Below are 16,827 nucleotides of genomic sequence, written 5' to 3'. Positions count from 1 at the left end.
GACCAGTTTCTGCTCTGCCATGTTGAACATTATAAACTCACTATGATGCGACGCACATGCAGAACGGACTTCAACTTTCGCTTTGGGAGTGTAATCAGATACAGGTGTTTACATTATTCTTCTATTTAACAGACTTTACAGGATTACCCACCTCATTCAGCCGGATAGGAAATGTATTGCGAATGGCCTCAATCGGACTGGCCTATTCTGACTGAGGTGTATGGACGTACTCCGTTTCGATTGAGCTATTAATCAGATTGTTAACCAATTATAAGGCCGCATGTAATCGTGGCTACTGTGCAGTGTCCATTCTCTGCCTTTATTACAGCTTCCATTTTTTTTCTACATATCTTTTCTTCTTCACAGTTACTCATCCTTTCAGACCCATAGTGCTGAGTTGTCTTTACAGTGGAAGGATGGACAGAAACACCTGTGGATTTAATTATTTATTTATTTATTTTAAATCTGATACAAGTAAAGCTTGATTTTCTTTCCTCTCTGAAAAATGAAAGCTTTAAGTGCTGTTTATCTGAAGACAGTTTTGATGCTATACTAGGCCTTGCAGGGATTGTTGAACTTCTGTTTTTTGTTTTTTTTCCTTTGATCTCCTATTCTTCATTGTTCCTCTGGGAAAAAAAGTAGACCATCTTTTAATGGTTGTTTTGATAGGAAATTGAATGAGGGTGGTCTCTGACATCAACACAGTGCTGTTGTACTGTAAAAGGTCTCACCAGTGGGGAAATCCTGAAAATATTATTCCAAATATGGAATGTCTAGAATAACATTTTCAGTACTGGCCAGTGCTAGTTTGGACCACAGTATCTCCAGCTGCTATGAGTGGTGACTAAACAAAATGTGAGATTCACATGTACACAATTATGGCCTGCAGTACAGTTTAAAAAAGCTATTTGATTTGTCAGAGCTGAGACAAGCGGTTCAGTGTCCAGCTGCCACACACACACACACGAATTACGCCAACCAAAGTCACGACTGAGTTATTAGAAAATATCAAGGTGTAGTTTTTCCTTAAGAACTCAGTCGCTGCTTGAAAGTGCCTGCTTTCCAGATCTTGGTGGATACTTCTTAAGCAAAGGTCGGTTATTTTGCTTTATTTTTCTTGTACCAGTTCCTAACATGAAGCTAATATGTAGAATTGTGAGGCCCTGTAGTTCTTGAGTTGACTGACTAGCCGGTCACTGACCAGCTGTGTTGCAGGAAGAAGGCTGTAATTCCCAAGCCCTGGTCTTTCCTTTGCATGTAGAGATTTGGAGGAGTTTTGTAAGTGTCTGTGCAAATTCTGCTCACAACTTACCAGGGTGTGAAATTCTCTGCAGAGATGGGAGCTGGGTGGACACAGAGTTGGAAGGAAGAGTGGAAGGTTGGGAAACTATATCTTTTCCCTTCTAGGCCCGAAGTCCTGCTTCAACCACGGGTGAGGCTTCTTTTGAATCGCGTAATAACAATAGTCATTTGTGAGGATTACTGAACAGAACTTTCTTGTGTGTTTCAGTGGAATATTCCTCCATCTGTTTGGCTGGTCTACCGAAGCTGTATGCTGGCCAACATAGTCAGCTGGTGTGTGTACACAGCCCGGATCTTCAACACACCCAAATTTCTCATCTTCCTCAGCCACATTTCATACATACTTCTGGGGTTCTATTATCTTGTGGCTCTACTAAACCTGGCCTGGGCTTTCATACACGTCAGGCTCTTCTGTCGAAAAAAAAGGGCATGGGATGTCACCATGGGTAAGACATGTCATGAAGACTGACTGCAGTTGTGGACAGGGTTGGGTAAAAAATGTAATGGTTGAATACTGAATACACTGTACTGAATGTATTCAGAAAATATTTAGAATATATTTACATCATTTTTTTTCTTTTAATTCACACTGTTCCTCACTATTGCTAGTCAGCAGTTTTTTTTTTTTCGTGTCATTCTTCCATTAATACATTTCAAAACTTAAGTATTTTTTAGGTCTGAGAGCGCTGGACTGTTTTTGCTAAGACTGTTTTAGTCCACTGCTTCTCCCACAGGAACCCCAGAGCAAGAGTTCTGTACCACACCAATGCTTGCAAACATGTATACTACTGAGAATATTAGTTTCCCTCAATATAACTCAATAACACTGGCATTAATAACTGACTAATCACATTGATTTATCAGTCTACTCAGGCTTTAGCAGAGCTCAATAACACAGATTAATAACTGATCATCACATTGATTTATCAGTCTACTCAGGCTTTAGCAGAGCTCAGTAACACTGAGATTAATAACTGATCACATTGATTTATCAGTCTACTCAGGCTTTAGCAGAGCTCAGTAACACTGAGATTAATAACTGATCACATTGATTTATCAGTCTACTCAGGCTTTAGCAGAGCTCAGTAACACTGAGATTAATAACTGATCACATTGATTTATCAGTCTACTCAGGCTTTAGCAGAGCTCAGTAACACTGAGATTAATAACCGATCACATTGATTTATCAGTCTACTCAGGCTTTAGCAGAGCTCAGTAACACTGAGATTAATAACCGATCACATTGATTTATCAGTCTACTCAGGCTTTAGCAGAGCTCAGTAACATTGAGATTAATAACCGATCACATTGATTTATCAGTCTACTCAGGCTTTAGCAGAGCTCAGTAACACAGATTAATAACTGATCACGTTGATTTATCAGTCTACTCAGGCTTTAGTAGTAACTTCAGTGTAGAGAAACTGTTAATTGAGGTCCTCTGTTGCATTTGTCTAATGAGCATGTTTGCAACAGATTCTAAAAAAGTTAATAAAAATTCTCTCTCTTTTTTAAATTCAGTGTGTAACTATTCTAAAAGTATTCGCCTAAAAACAAAAATTAACTTAATTCTGAATAATGTCTTTACAAAATGTAAGCTGGACTGAATACGGCGAGTTAATTTCTGTGTTCTGCATATGTATTATCAATATTTGTAGTCCATTACATCCTAGCGCTGGTTGTGGATAGAACAGGGGTTCTTGAGTCTAGTCCTGGGGACTCTTACCTGCCCCAGCTCACCAGCTCATGAAGGGCTTGAAATTGAATTAGCTTATCAGTTGGATCAGCTGTGTTGAGGGCAGTGAACATTTTAAAACTGAGCATGGCTGGAGTTGTGACCAGTTTGCTTGATGAATGCACATTTGTATTGGCAGGGTATGCGGCAAAGGTCTTTATTTTAATTATTTGGTATCACATATTTAAGGGTAGTTTGTTCATGTGAGTTTTGTGCCTGCAGTGGACTGTCACAAGTCTATAAGTTTCCTTGAGCCCTGTGACCTGAGGGCTCCTTGAGGCCCCTATCAGTCAGAGCACGGGCCCGATCTGTAATCCATCCTTCCTGTGGTCTACAGCAGTGTTTCCGTGCCCTGCTCCTGGAGCCCCACTGCCCTAATGGAGCTCAATATGGGCTTAAAGAGGAATTCTACCAATATTTCAAAATTCTATGTAATTAAGTGTTTAAGATGGAAACAAAGCTATTCAGAGTAAATTGGTGTGAACTGCTCCATTCTTGAGAAACGTACTGAGCCAAAATTATTCACAGTAGTGGTGATAGGAACCAGATGCCTGAGCAGTTTAACTCCCCTTAAAGTTTCCTTACAGAAAATTATTAGATGAGGTGGAGGTGAATCTGCTGCCTGGAGCCTGAGACATTGTTTCACTGTAGTTTTGAGATAACTATGTTAACTTATAGCTATAAGTTAACTATGTTAATTATAAGTTTTGGCCTGAAACATATTGAATCCTTTAACTTTCATGCCTTCATGGCGGAGAGGTACAAGCAGGATGTTGTAAAGTAAAATAGTCCCCAAAGGAAACAATTTTTTTTCAGAATTACCACTAATTTACCATCATCAACATTACATATAAAAAAAATCAGAAGACATATGCAGGTACACTGGTGGTTTTGAATAGTAACTATGTCTTAATTTGCACTCTAGACATCACAACCCCTGGTTCTTATCACCACCACTGTAAAGAAATCTGAGTCAGTAAATTTCTTTAAAATGAACCATTTCACATCAAACCAATCTGAACCTCTCTTCCATCTCAACCACTAAATTATGCAGACATTTTTGGTGGAATTCCCATTTAATAATAGAAGTCTTTATATGAAGTGTGTTGGGGCAGAGAACTGCTACAAGGTCAAGACAGAGGGTTGACACACACTGGACTTCACTGTTTTTATAAACTAAAATATGACCATCTTGTGCAAACCATTAATCTAGTCCTCCCTTTCACTAGGTGGCAGTGAGGAGTCTTTTGGGACATTACCTCTCCCAGCTCTGCTGGCCTTCGGCCTTTCCCTGCAGTGGTTCCTACATGCTGTGGTGGGCTCTTTCTCCCTCTGTGTGTCTTTCCTGTACTGGATCCTGAGCTACCCCAGCTCTCCGCACGTTCTCACTGCCTTCAATATCAACCTCCACTTGATTAACAGTGTCCAGACCATCCTGGATGTCTTCCTGTCCTCCACCCCTGTCCATCTCTACCACTACCTCTATGCTCTTCTGGCAGCTACCCTCTATGTGGCGTTTGTTGTTATCTATTGGCTGGCTGGCTGCACCAACCTCAGTGGACGACCCTATATCTACAGTATACTGGACTTTGGTGGGCGCCCTCTAGTGGCAGCATCAGTCACATTGGCAGTTTGCCTGCTGGGCTTGCCTGCCTTACACTTTTTCCTATGGAACCTTCAGCTCCTCAGGGAGAGGATGGTGGGAGGCAGTAGGGGGAACAGAATGGCCTTGACAAAGTGGGTCTGGTGGTGGGTGAGGGTCGGGGGATGTGATGTGACTGAGCTGGTGTTTTCTCTCGACCCAGGATCATCTGTGTTTGAGACCTTACATAAGGAAACAATAGAGGAGCTTCCATAGTCATTACTTATGACTGCTTGGCCTACTGAGCCCATCATGAGTATATTTTAGGATGCCTCTCACCTCTCTCTGGTAATCAGAACAAGAGCCTTAAATTCCCTTCTATGATGCAGTGAGGACAAAATAAAGTGACTCATATAGTGTTGACTGTAGAAGTAAGCATGTAATTGTGGCGAAACAACCACTAGAGGTCAGTAGTGTCCTGAAATATTCCTTATACAGTCTACAGGAAGCTCAAACAGAACAGCACTCAAGTGAATGGGATGTTCTAGTTTAGGAGTTTATTAACTAATGAAAGGAAAAGCAGTTGTAGTTCAGCAGTTTATGAGCGGTATATTCTATGTGATTTCAGAATCAGTACATTTATTTATACTTTTAAAAACACATTTTTCCAGCTGAGAAGTTTTACATTTAGCCTTACATAACAGAACAAAAATTGTTTCTGTAGATTACATTCTGCTTTAACTGTTATTCAACTCTCTGAATTCAAATACATTTCATCATACCAACCAAACTGTGTCTTAGTACACTACATTAACTAGAACACTGGTTTAAAACAAAAAATTACTCACTAACCTCATTTTTTCAAGTGAACAGTGCAGTTAAAACCTGTTTCTCTGAAGCTTGTCCTTGTCTTGGGTTACACACTTGTTGAAAATGTTCATGTATGTGTCAAGCATGCTCCATTTCAAACCATGCAAGGCCAAGTTGAAATCCTGACTGCTTGCTTTTATGGAGTCGGCAGCCCTCTGCCGTCCCTGATTGACAAAATGAAATGGAAGAGATTAACAGATAAAGATAAAATAGGCTTAGCCTACAACTTAAGTTAGAAGACAGCTTCTTACTTGAATTCATGAAATTTTTCAGCTGCAACTGCTGGATTACTATGGTCAACCACTGATACTTCCGAGAACCTAATGGTGTTTGCAGCAAATCGGCCAGCACTTTGGCTGAGGTGTCTTGCCTCACCTTCAAGGAATAAAATGGACATTGTTGGAGGACCACTTCTGACAGCAAAGATAAAGACCACCCAGTTATTTGTGTGTTAATACCTGTCTTTAAATTTAGCGTGTTGATGTGTCTAAAGCATCTGCCTTTGTCTACAGAGTTCTTCGATTCTATCCCTAGAGCCTGTGTCTAGTTTGGTGATTTCCCTGTTCAGACACCTCTACTAAACCTGACCATTAACAGGCGAGTTGAATCAGGTGTGTTTGAGCAGGGAAGTCACCAAACTGCGCTGGACCCTAGCCTTCCAGGAACAGCGTTGAAGTACCTCGAGTCTAGGGCTTCCTATTCTGTGATCACAGAACCCTCAGACAGTTTGCTGCACACTGATGTCACTGATGTTGTTGGCCCTGGTTGAACTCCAATGCTTTTAAGCTCCTCTTTAAGGCATATCTTTTTGTTTTTGTCCACCCACAAATAGGCCACCATTGAGTTCAAAGACATGTTTTCTGGGGGCCCAACTCTTCGCCTGACCTGTCCAACTGACACTGGGTATGTTTACTGGGAAAGATGTTAGATTAAACAACATACAGCATTAAAACTTAGTCACTTTATACTCCTACACCATCAATATAATCTCCTATCAGTTTACTTGCTTTGTATTTATTCATCAAAAGGCACAAATAATCCCTCAAATAATTTGGTTTGCAAGTACATACCTTTTTTCCTACACCCAAAACTGAACGGAAGGATACTTTCCACCTCTTTAAAAACACAGGTAGGGTCCTTTGGGGCAGAGTTGATGTTTGTGTTGGTAGGGTGTGCATTTGTGTCTGTTGGTGTGTCCATGCTTGTGTCAGCAAGGGGGCCGTGTTTGTACGTGTGGGAATGTCCACTGAAATGGCAGTGGACGCAGTATGGCGTGTTTTTGTGTAATCAGTAGAACATTTGTGTCTGTGAGTGTATCTGTTCTACTCTCAGAAAAGGGCCATGGATGTGTGTGTGAGGTACAGTCCTTGTTTGTATCAATGCCAGAGTAGTGAAGGTCTTCACTTAAAACTTCTGTACGTGAAGGGGTGGATAAACACGTTGTGTACTTGTTGTTGCTTTGCTTTGGGCAGGTCGGCTTCATCTGTGCTATTGTGGTTCTGAAGACTGGAAACTAAATATATATATATATATATATATATATATATATATATATATATATATATATATATATATATATATATATATATATATACACACACACACACACACACACACACACACACACACACACACACACACACACACACACACAGACTCAATGTCTGTCAATTGAAGATCTCTGCCAGACGTTCCCAACAATCCCTCACAACTCGTTTGGGTCTGCCAGGTCTGTCCGGTATTTTCACCTGCCATCTGATCCAACTCACCACTAGGTGGTGATCGGTTGACAGCTCCGCTCCTCTCTTCACTCGGGTGTCCAAAACACATGGTCGCAAAACTGATGACACAACTACGAAGTCAATCAATGAACTGCGGCCTGATGCCCTGTGCACTTATGCACAGCTTTGTGTTTGAACATGATGTTTGTTATGGACAGACTGTAGCGAGCACAGAACTCCAATAACAAAACACCACTCAGGTTCAAATCGGCAAGGCCGTTCCTCCCGATCACGCCCTTCCAGGTCTCACTGTCATTGCCCACATGAGCGTTGAAGTCACCCAGCAAGACAATGGAGTCCCCACAGGGGGCACTTTCCAGTACCCCCTCCAGATTCTCCAAGAAGGCCAGGTACTCAGAACTGCCATTTGGTGTATAAGCACAGACAACAGTCAGAGCCCATTCCCCGACTCGAAGGCGCAGGGAAATAACCCTCTCATCCACCGGAGAAAATCCCAACGTACAGGCACTGAGCCGGGGAGCTATGAGTAAGCACACTCCTGCCTGACATCTCTCACCCTGGACAACTTCAGAATGGAATAAAGTCCAACCCCTCTCAAGAGAGTCTGTTCCAGAGCCCCTGCCATGTGTTGAGGTGAGCCCAAATATATCTAGTTGGTATCTCTCCACCTCATACATTAGCTCGGGCTCTTTCCCTGCCAGAGAGGTCACGTTCCATGTTCTGAGAGCCAGTTTCAGTAGCTGAGGATCAGAACGCCAAGGTCCCCGCCACCCGATCCACATTGCACCAGACCTCCATGAGCACCTCTCGCACGGATGGTGGGTCCATGGGAGAGTGGACCCATGGGTCCATGGGTCCATGGTCTTGGCCTGGAAAAGGATGGCATGCCCACTCCAGGTAAGGGGAAAGGACCTGCCCCAGGTGGAGGAGTTTAAGTATCTTGGGGTCTTGTTCACGAGTGACGGGAAGAGGGATCGTGAGATCGGCCGTAGGCTGGGACAGGCGGCAGCAGTAATGCGGTCACTCTACCGGACTGTAGTGGTGAAGAGGGAGTTGAGCCAAAAGGCGAAGCTCTCTGTTTACCAGTCGATCTACATCCCAACCCTCACCTATGGTCATGAGCTGTGGGTAATGACCGAAAGTACAAGATCACAAATACAAGCGGCGGAAATGAGCTTTCTTCGTCGGGTGGCGGGCTACACGCTATGCGATAGAGTGAGGAGCTCGGTCATCCGGGAGGAGCTCAGAGTAGAGCTGCTACTCCATCTGCATGGAGACTGCATATTGCATCTGACCCGGATGCCCCCTGGGCGCCTCCCGGTGGGGGTGTTCCAGGCACGGCCTACCAGGACAAGACCCCTGGGTCGTCCTAGGACCCGCTGGAGGGATTATGTCTCCAAATTTGCCTGGGAGCGGCTTGGGGTCCCCGGGAATGAGCTGGAGGAAGTTGCAAGGGACAGGGTCACCTGGGATCCTCCCAGCTCTCCCAATTGCTACCGCGACCCTGTCTGGACTAGCGGTCAACGATGATGATGATGATGATGATGACTTTGGTGTCTCTGGGGTTTCTGAGGACAGTGATCTGTTCATGGCTGGCTCACCCCAAGATGAACCCAATTCACAGGTCTTGCCTGGTTGACCTGGGCAACCTAGCGGTGTTAACAAAGGGTCAGTTGGGCAGGGGGTAAGTATTCAGTCTCTCTGGGTCCACTAAGACAGCACGCAGGGAAGGTGGTCTGGGGCAAACAGACCTTAAATGAGCGCCCAGTCTTCTATCAGCACACACCATACCACAGAACATAAAACAATCTACTAAAATTCACATTTGGAAAGAAAAAAGCTAAAAAATAACTACAAAAAATGTAACACACAAGCGTTTTAATGATACTAATCATGATAATCATAATAAAAACTCCTTACCCTTTAAATAATAGAGACATAAATAATAGAGACATTTATTAAATAAATTTGACATAGGACACAAGCCTAGGCTTGATCAACCTATGGCTGGCCGCTTCAGACGAAAGTGTATAGTGTTTAAAGGCTGAAACACCTGATGACTCTGAGGTACACTACTGATGATGTGTCCTAAAATTTCTTAATCTACTGCATCACACCTGTTCATTCTCTGACTTGCTGTTGTGGGAAGGGGAATGAATGGGTGAAAAACATGGGCCAAGTCAGGCCTTGAGGGTGCCCTGCTCAGTCTAATGGTGCACACTTCTCCTCGCCTCTTTGTCCTTTGCCTCGCAATACAGTTGGAAGAATCACATGTAAATACAACGCTAATGCAACTGTATCTACTAGAAATGATTTGCTAATAAATAAATTAATAAATAAAAGGAGATGGGAACAGACAGAATGACTGGAAGGACCAATGGCATTGCTTAACAAGCAGTGGCCTGTGCATTACCCTTGAACTTCCTATCTAACCACAGCTGTCAGATGACAGTTGATGGGGGAAGTCATTGTATGTTCCCCTATTCCTAAACCTAAACCAAATATTGGATGGAGGTAAATCCTCAAAAGAATCCTGGATGTCTTCCCGGTATGCAAATAAAAACTAGTATAGTTTCAAAAGCCAAAACATCTGATGACTCTTAGGTACATTACAGATGTGTCCTAAAATTTCTTAATCTACTGCATCACACCTGTTCATTCTCTGACTTGCTGTTGTGGGAAGGAGAATGAATGGGTGAAAAACATGGGCCAAGACAGGCCTTGAGGCTGCCCTGCTCAGTCTAGTGGTGCACACTTCTCTTCGCCTCTTTGTCCTTTGCCTTGCGATGCAGTTGGAAGAATCGAGTATAAATTAAGCCCTAATGCAACTACATCTACTAGAAACAATTTTCAAACAAACAAATAAAAGGAGATTCACTCCCAGACGGAGGGACTGGAAGGCCCGATGGCATGGCTTAACAAGCGGTGACCCGTGCATTAACCTTGATCTGTACACATGCACACATAAACCAAAATGAATGACAGATTATAACTACAATGTAGTGGAGTAAAAAATAAGATATGTGACTTTTAAATGTGGTAGAGTTGAAGTAAAACAAATCTCCCAAAATAGAGAAACATCAGCCAAAATACACTAAAAACTACTTAAGTACAGTAACGAATCATGTGTGTGTGTGTGTGTGTGTGTGTGTGTGCATATATATGTGTATTATGTGTATCGTGTGTGTATTACGAGCCATTACGACTACTCAGATCCCAGAGTGCTGGATTATTAATAGTTCCTAGAGTTCATAAGTCTGCAGCTGGGGGAAGAGCCTTTTCTTATAAAGCCCCCAAACTCCCAACTGGGTATATTGGTCTATTTCAATCGATCGATCGGTCAACCTTATTTTTAGTCTCGGAGAACTCTGAGGGTGTCCCTCATTTACAATGTTGCCGAGTTAGTGCAGAGTAAGTGGATTGATAATGTGTAAGAACATATCAGATGATAAAAGTACATTTCAAGCCAGTAGGGACAAAGGTCGAGCACTATAACACTTTACAAAGTTATTTACAGTTTTATGAGCTGAACATACGAAGCTGGTTTCACCACGACAGCGTGCAAACACTCCACTGCCCAGGCTGCGTCCAGTCACCTGTATATACAGAGGCTGTAATACACTGACCAACCAGCAGGTGGTGCCAAACCCCTTTAGCAGGAATTTCATAACATAACATCAATACACCTATTGTACACAGTTATTATATAATGTATATAATTTATAATGAAATGAAGTGAAACAATAGTCATAATAATGTATTGAACTGAAATAAGGAATTAGGTGATATTTAAGGCAACTTCAAACTATCTTTCAACTTCAAGCTTTGATTGACAGTCAATCTGTTATATGATTGGCCGATGCAGGAAATGATTGCCAGTGTCTCCGCCCATTGATTACGCCCACTCGTTCTCCGGGCTGTTCGCGTTTGGCTCCTCTGAGGCGCCGTAGTTCCCTCGGAAACTGTGCGCGAAGAGTGTAAACAGATGCGAGATGAGCAACTCGAGAAAAAGCACAAAATACCGACATTATAACCGCTACAGTTTAATAGTGCTGTAGAACTGATCTAGATACAATAAGAACTGACCTAGATAAAATAAGACCTCGCTGGCTGTGAGTCTGGTTGCTGGTTAATTAAGTCGGGATCCCTTGTTATTGTGCTGTGTTTTCTCGTGTTTGTGCTCTCTCTCCGTCATCCGGAGCGTCTCCGTCTTAGGCGGAAGTGACTTGGAGAGCTCGTATTTATGTGTAGTGTCGGTGGAGGCCGGACGGCTCCGCGGTGAAGCGGCTCGGTTTACCGTCTAATGTGTGTTTTCTCGCCGCGTTCAGAGTCGCTGTGGCGCGGCCAGTCGGAGAGGGAGCGGCCGGTCAGTGCGAACCGGAGCTGATCGCTGGTCGGTTGTTGAGCCTGTCTGCTCCCTCTGCGACGCCGCCGTCGGTTGGCCGGTGATCAGGGACGATTTCACGGTAGAAAAGCTGTTAGAGCGCGCTGACCGGCTGACCGGCTCTTCGGTAAAGGCAGTAGCCATGGCAACTAGGCGCCTGACCGACGCCTTCTTATTAATGCGGAACAATGCGATCCAAAACCGGCAGATTTTGGCAGAGCAAGTGAGTACAAACGAGCCCCGCCGCACTCTGAACACACGTAGCAGTGCTGCGGTGAGTCTAACGTTCACGTTTCTGTGTGAATACATCTGCTTTGCTGTGTGTGTGTGTGTGTGTGTGTGTGTGTGTGTCTGTGTTAGAAGAGGTTGAAGCTGGCCTCTTCGAATTTACCGTTCCACCTTAAATGGTTTAGCACTTACACGCCATTCTGCACTGAGTGTAGCTGCTGTACCATTTAAGGTGGAACGAAGGAATTCGCACAGACCGGCTTCAGCTGCGTGTCTAAGAGTTAAAGCTGTCTGTCTGTCTGTCTGTCCTGTAAACCTCTGTTTGTTGAAAGCTGATGGTGCTTCAACAAACGCTGCCTGATTTTGAGCTGCTGTGTGACTGAAAGCCGAGGAGGAGCTGCAGAACCTCGATTATTGTTCATTAGTACCAACACCGCGAGCGACATCAGCGAAACGATCAATACTTAGGATCGGGCTGGTCTTCGTGGGAAAGATTTACTTCCAGCTTCTCCTTTAATGCGCAGATCAGGACCTGTTGGGTCACAGTGACGCAATGGATGGAATGTATCAATGCAGCAACGTCACAGCTGAACACACGTCACTCAGCGGCTGCCATAGAAACACAGTGGCCTGAGTTTACTGACGAGTCCAATAAGGTGAAAATGAGTGATCCAAAAATCTAAAGCGCTGAGTTTCCAATAGGACATTAAAGGCTAATGTATAGTCCGGATGAGTGGACAGACGAGTGGTCAGCGCTGCAGGCTATTAAAGTCCAGCACCAGCGACGAAACATCGGAAAACGGCTGATGCAGTCAAACTGCAGTAAAAGCAAGACCTTAATCTGCAGCATCGCTATGGCAACTAAGAACATTGCTTATTTTCCATATGTGTGTGTTTCACTCAAAACTTCTTTGCGAGTCACTCAGGGTTGCCAGATTTGCAGTTTTCCCAAAAGTTCCGGTTAGGGTAAAAGCTATTCGGGGGAAATGACACTGTTATTGGTGAGTTTTCTACAGCCGAGGAAAAAAGGTTAGAAAATGAAAACAAATTGTCTTCTGAATGAATATTGATCCTAGTTCTGAATAGCTGGCAACCCATTACGTTTCTGAAAGTAGCCAAGCAGCAAGACCGTAAACACACAGCAACACACTATCAACACGGCAACAATCCAGAATTGGAAGTTTGACTTTGTCCAATCAGAGAGCAACGACGTCTGCGCCCGTTCAGTTTTTTTTATGTGTGTGACGAGGTCTGTGATGCCCAGCAGACACATTTTGAGTGTATTATGTAATTTTTTGTTGAGTGATGCTCATCGCCTGGACTGCAAATGGGCATTAATGCAGACACACATCTGGACATCATCAGAAGAGTTTTCCAATAAGGGAGACACCTGGAAACCCCAGAGCAGGGCCACCCAGTCGGAAATACAGCAACCCCAGTTATGTTAGTGCAGGCTTGCCAAACTGGGGACCTTCTGGCTCAAAGTGCCGTGGGGATCAGCGTTTATCCTCAATTCATGAATGGCTTGCTAATTAGCTGATGAGCAGACTCAGGAGTTTTTAACGAGGCACGATGATTCCCTAAATGTAAGGAATGTGCAGCTATACTCTCTTCTGCTGTCACTGCAGACGGGCAGGGTCGCCCACAGAGCAGCGCTAGCAGCTGTTAATGAAGTGATGCTCTGTTTATTTGAGGCTCCCATTTCGGAGGGAAGATCTCAACCACTGCCCTGTAGCTCAGGTCTAAGAGATTAAAAATAAGAAATTGGACTGGGCCAAAATTTTCTCTATAGGGTTGAAATGTGGACTCTGGCCAACAAAAATCTGTAAAAACCACAAAACCATCAATAAAAACCAAAACACCATCAGTAAAAACCCAGAACCCATCATTAAGAACCATTATATTTTGGACTTGGTCCATTTTTTATACTAATTTGATTGTACAGATCCATCCAAATTTCACTTTTGTAAGTATAACTTATGGATCAGTGTCTGGAAATGAGAACTGCGTCCCACAAAGAGATCCACCTCATGGTGTTGTAGATGGTTTTGTTGAATATCCGTGTTTCAGAGTCTGAGCTCCGTCTGTCTGAACTGGAGTCTCTTCAGAATATGAGACCGTTAGTGTCAATTCAGCCGTATGAGTGATGTTCATCTCACACCAGCGGCACTCAGCTTTCCGTCCTGGAGACTGAAACTCCTGGAGTGGGTCTGAGGTCCAGGTGCTTCTGAAGGCCTTGAATGGTCAGAAGTAAACTGTGTGGAGATCTTCAGGGCTGGAGTTGAGCTGCTCCATCAGGTCTGTGTTAAGGTCTCTTTATGATGTCAGGATTCACAGTTAATCAGGATGTATTAGTAATGTAATGATCCTGAGTGGCAGCAGTTTCAGACGTTTACACCACAAAAATACAGCAGCGTTTATCGTCACACACACACACACACACACACACAGCCACGCTCTCTCTCTCTCACACACACACATACACTGCCACTCTTTCTCTCTCTCTCTCACATACACAAACACACACACACACACTGCCACACTCTCTCTCTCACACACTCACACACACTGTCACACACACACATACACACAGTCTCTCTCTCTCTCTCTCACACACACACACACACACACTGCCACACTCTCTCTTGCTCTCTCACACACACTCTCTCTCTCTCTCTCTCTCTCTCTCTCTCTGTCTCTCTCACTCATACACACACTCACACACACACTGCCACACTCTCTCTCTCTCTCTCTCTCTCTCTCTCTCTCTCTCTCTCTCTCTCTGTCTGTGTGTGTGAGGTGTGTGCATGTCTGTGTGTGTGAGGTGTGTGCATGTCTGTGTGTGTGAGGTGTGTGCATGTCTGTGTGTGTGAGGCGTGTGCATGTCTGTGTGTGAGGTGTGTGTGTGTGCGTGCGCGTGCGTGTGTGAGGTGTGTGTGTGTGTGAGGAGTGTGCGTGTCTGTCTGTGTGTGAGGTGTGTGCGTGTGCGTGTGTGAGGTGTGTGCGTGTGTGTGTGTGAGGAGTGTGCGTGTCTGTCTGTGTGTGAGGTGTGTGTGTGTGTGTGTGTGTGTGTGTGTGTGTGTGTAGCACCGGAATGCTTTGACGTTCCTGAAAGGGTTTTGTTTTGTCTCTCGGGTTTTCTCCTCAGATCTCACTGACAGATACTGTGTGTAGATCAGTGGTTCTCAGTCCATGTAATGCAGTAGCAGCGCTCAGTATGGTGTGTTTTTCCTGCTCTAACAAACCCAGTTCAGCTCAGGAAGAGCTCGTTAATGAGTTCATTAGTTCAGGAGGAGCTCGTTAATTAGTTCATTAGTTCAGGAAGAGCTCGTTAATCAGAATCAGAATCCTTTATTGATCCCAGAGGGAAATTGCATTTGTTACATTTGCACCCATTTATGTGAAAGAATAAACACAAATATTATGGTTTAATAATTTAAAACAAAGAGAAATTTGCCAAATGTACATGAGATTTTTATGAATACAGTAAAGTGGCGGTGACTGTGATAATAAATATTAAACATCTAGTATAAGGCAGCTAAAATTATTGTACCTCTGAGTTACTGCACACAATTATTATTACACATATGAACAGTACTGTGTCGGGACTCGGACCTCCTCGTCTTCAGCCCACCAGTCCTGGACAATGTGGAAAAACGTTACTAATTAATTAAAGTTAAATCCAAGTTTTAGTTTTAATTTAATCTGTTTGATTGAAAGATTGAAAAAGCGTTCTTGCAAAAGTTAAAGAAAAGTGGAGTCAATCTTGCAATCCAGCCGCAGGTTCGGATCGAAGGAGAGAAAATGCCGTCTTTATTAGTTCCAATGTGACACAATGGTGCCCGAAAGCTAAAATGTACAGACACTTCAAAAAATATACGTTTTATACCACTCTTGGGCGAGCTCATCACCCCTCCCGGGGGCGAGCTCATCACCCCACCTTTTTTGATACATCAAATCACCTTGGTTACCAATAGATCTGTTTTTTTTTTTTCTAGCTTTCTTAGGAACCCTTGTTCCTAGGGATATCAGCATATATATTTTTTATATACTTCCCTTATCCTGGCACACTAGGTCATCTTGACCAAGGGTTGGGTTCTCTCCTCATTAATTTTGATTTATGGGCAAGTCTCTTATGGGCAAGTGCAGTGGCTGAAGTCTGTGATGTAGAGGGTGAACAGGAAGGGAGAGAGGACAGTTCCTTGTGGAACTCCGACACATAGTGCTGCAGGCATACATACTGTGGTCTGCCAGTCAGGTAGTCATTAGGGGGCATCTAACTGCATCACTGTGAGCTTATCACCCAGAAGAGAAGGCCAAATGGTGTTAAATGCACTGGAGAAGTCAAAAAACATGACCCTCACAGTGCTGGCTGGCTTATCCAGGTGAGTGTATACTCAGTTGAGCAGGTAGATGATGGTGTCTTCAATTCCCAGACTGGGCTGATAGGCAAACTGGAGAGGGTCCAGAAAAGGCTGGACTATGGGTCGGAGCTGATCCAAGACGAGCCTCTCCATGGTCTTCATGACATGGGATGTCAGTGCCACTGCCATGGGCTGGCACAGGAGGAGGGCATGCTATCAGGAGGGGAAGGGGGGGTGAGTGGAATGGGCTGCTAAGGACCGGCAGCAGAGGAGTCAGGATAGGGACAGAGCCTGCAGTGTCAAATCTGTTAAAGAACAGGTTTAGCTTGTTGGCCCCATCCATACGGTCCTCTACTCCTCTGTTGTTGCTGGACCTGAAGCTGGTGATGGTCCTCATTCCATTCCAAACCTCTCTCATGTTGTTCTGCTGGAGTTTCCACTCCAGCTTCCTCCTATATATGTTCTTCGCCTCTTTGATAGCTGTCTTCAGTTCCCTCTGGATCGTTCTCACCTCCACTCTGTCTCCAGCTCTGAAGACCCTCTTCTTCTTGTTGAGGAGAGCTTTAATGTCCTTTGTTACCCTCGGCTTGTTGTTTGGGTAACATTTAAGTTAAGAAGAAAAA

At 43.9% G+C, this 16,827-nt stretch overlaps 2 protein-coding genes and 1 long non-coding RNA gene across 5 annotated transcripts in view; 2 read left to right on the top strand and 1 right to left on the bottom strand.

The window, feature by feature from the left end:
- The first annotated feature begins 1,263 nt into the window (after positions 1 to 1,263).
- LOC108433669 lies at positions 1,264 to 5,385 on the top strand. Its single transcript, XM_017708386.2, has 3 exons — positions 1,264 to 1,432; positions 1,511 to 1,748; positions 4,264 to 5,385. The coding sequence occupies exons 1-3, from the start codon at positions 1,337 to 1,339 to the stop codon at positions 4,890 to 4,892; spliced, it is 963 nt and encodes a 320-aa protein (XP_017563875.1). The 5' UTR covers positions 1,264 to 1,336; the 3' UTR covers positions 4,893 to 5,385.
- A 100-nt stretch (positions 5,386 to 5,485) lies between these two features.
- LOC108433673 lies at positions 5,486 to 6,041 on the bottom strand. The gene is made up of 3 exons (XR_001858314.2): positions 5,945 to 6,041; positions 5,738 to 5,861; positions 5,486 to 5,650 (listed from the first exon to the last, which is right to left on the bottom strand). It is a non-coding gene; the product is annotated as an uncharacterized LOC108433673 (long non-coding RNA).
- Positions 6,042 to 11,229: 5,188 nt separating this feature from the next.
- stx16 (syntaxin 16) overlaps positions 11,230 to 16,827 on the top strand; it is a 15,009-nt gene continuing 9,411 nt past the window's right edge. For 2 of the 3 annotated variants that reach the window (XM_017708424.2, XM_017708423.2), the window contains exon 1: positions 11,232 to 11,835. In XM_017708424.2, coding sequence (XP_017563913.1) covers positions 11,755 to 11,835 — 81 coding nt within the window. In that variant the 5' untranslated portion in view covers positions 11,232 to 11,754. Of the gene's footprint in view, positions 11,887 to 16,827 lie in introns of all 3 variants that reach the window. The other variant, XM_017708420.2, reaches the window with a different exon arrangement.

This window comes from Pygocentrus nattereri, chromosome 26 (assembly GCF_015220715.1).
Source record: "Pygocentrus nattereri isolate fPygNat1 chromosome 26, fPygNat1.pri, whole genome shotgun sequence".
NCBI classification, from domain to species: domain Eukaryota; kingdom Metazoa; phylum Chordata; class Actinopteri; order Characiformes; family Serrasalmidae; genus Pygocentrus; species Pygocentrus nattereri.
The sequence above is the reverse complement of the archived record's forward strand: the minus strand, read 5'-3'. Positions and strand labels throughout refer to the sequence as shown.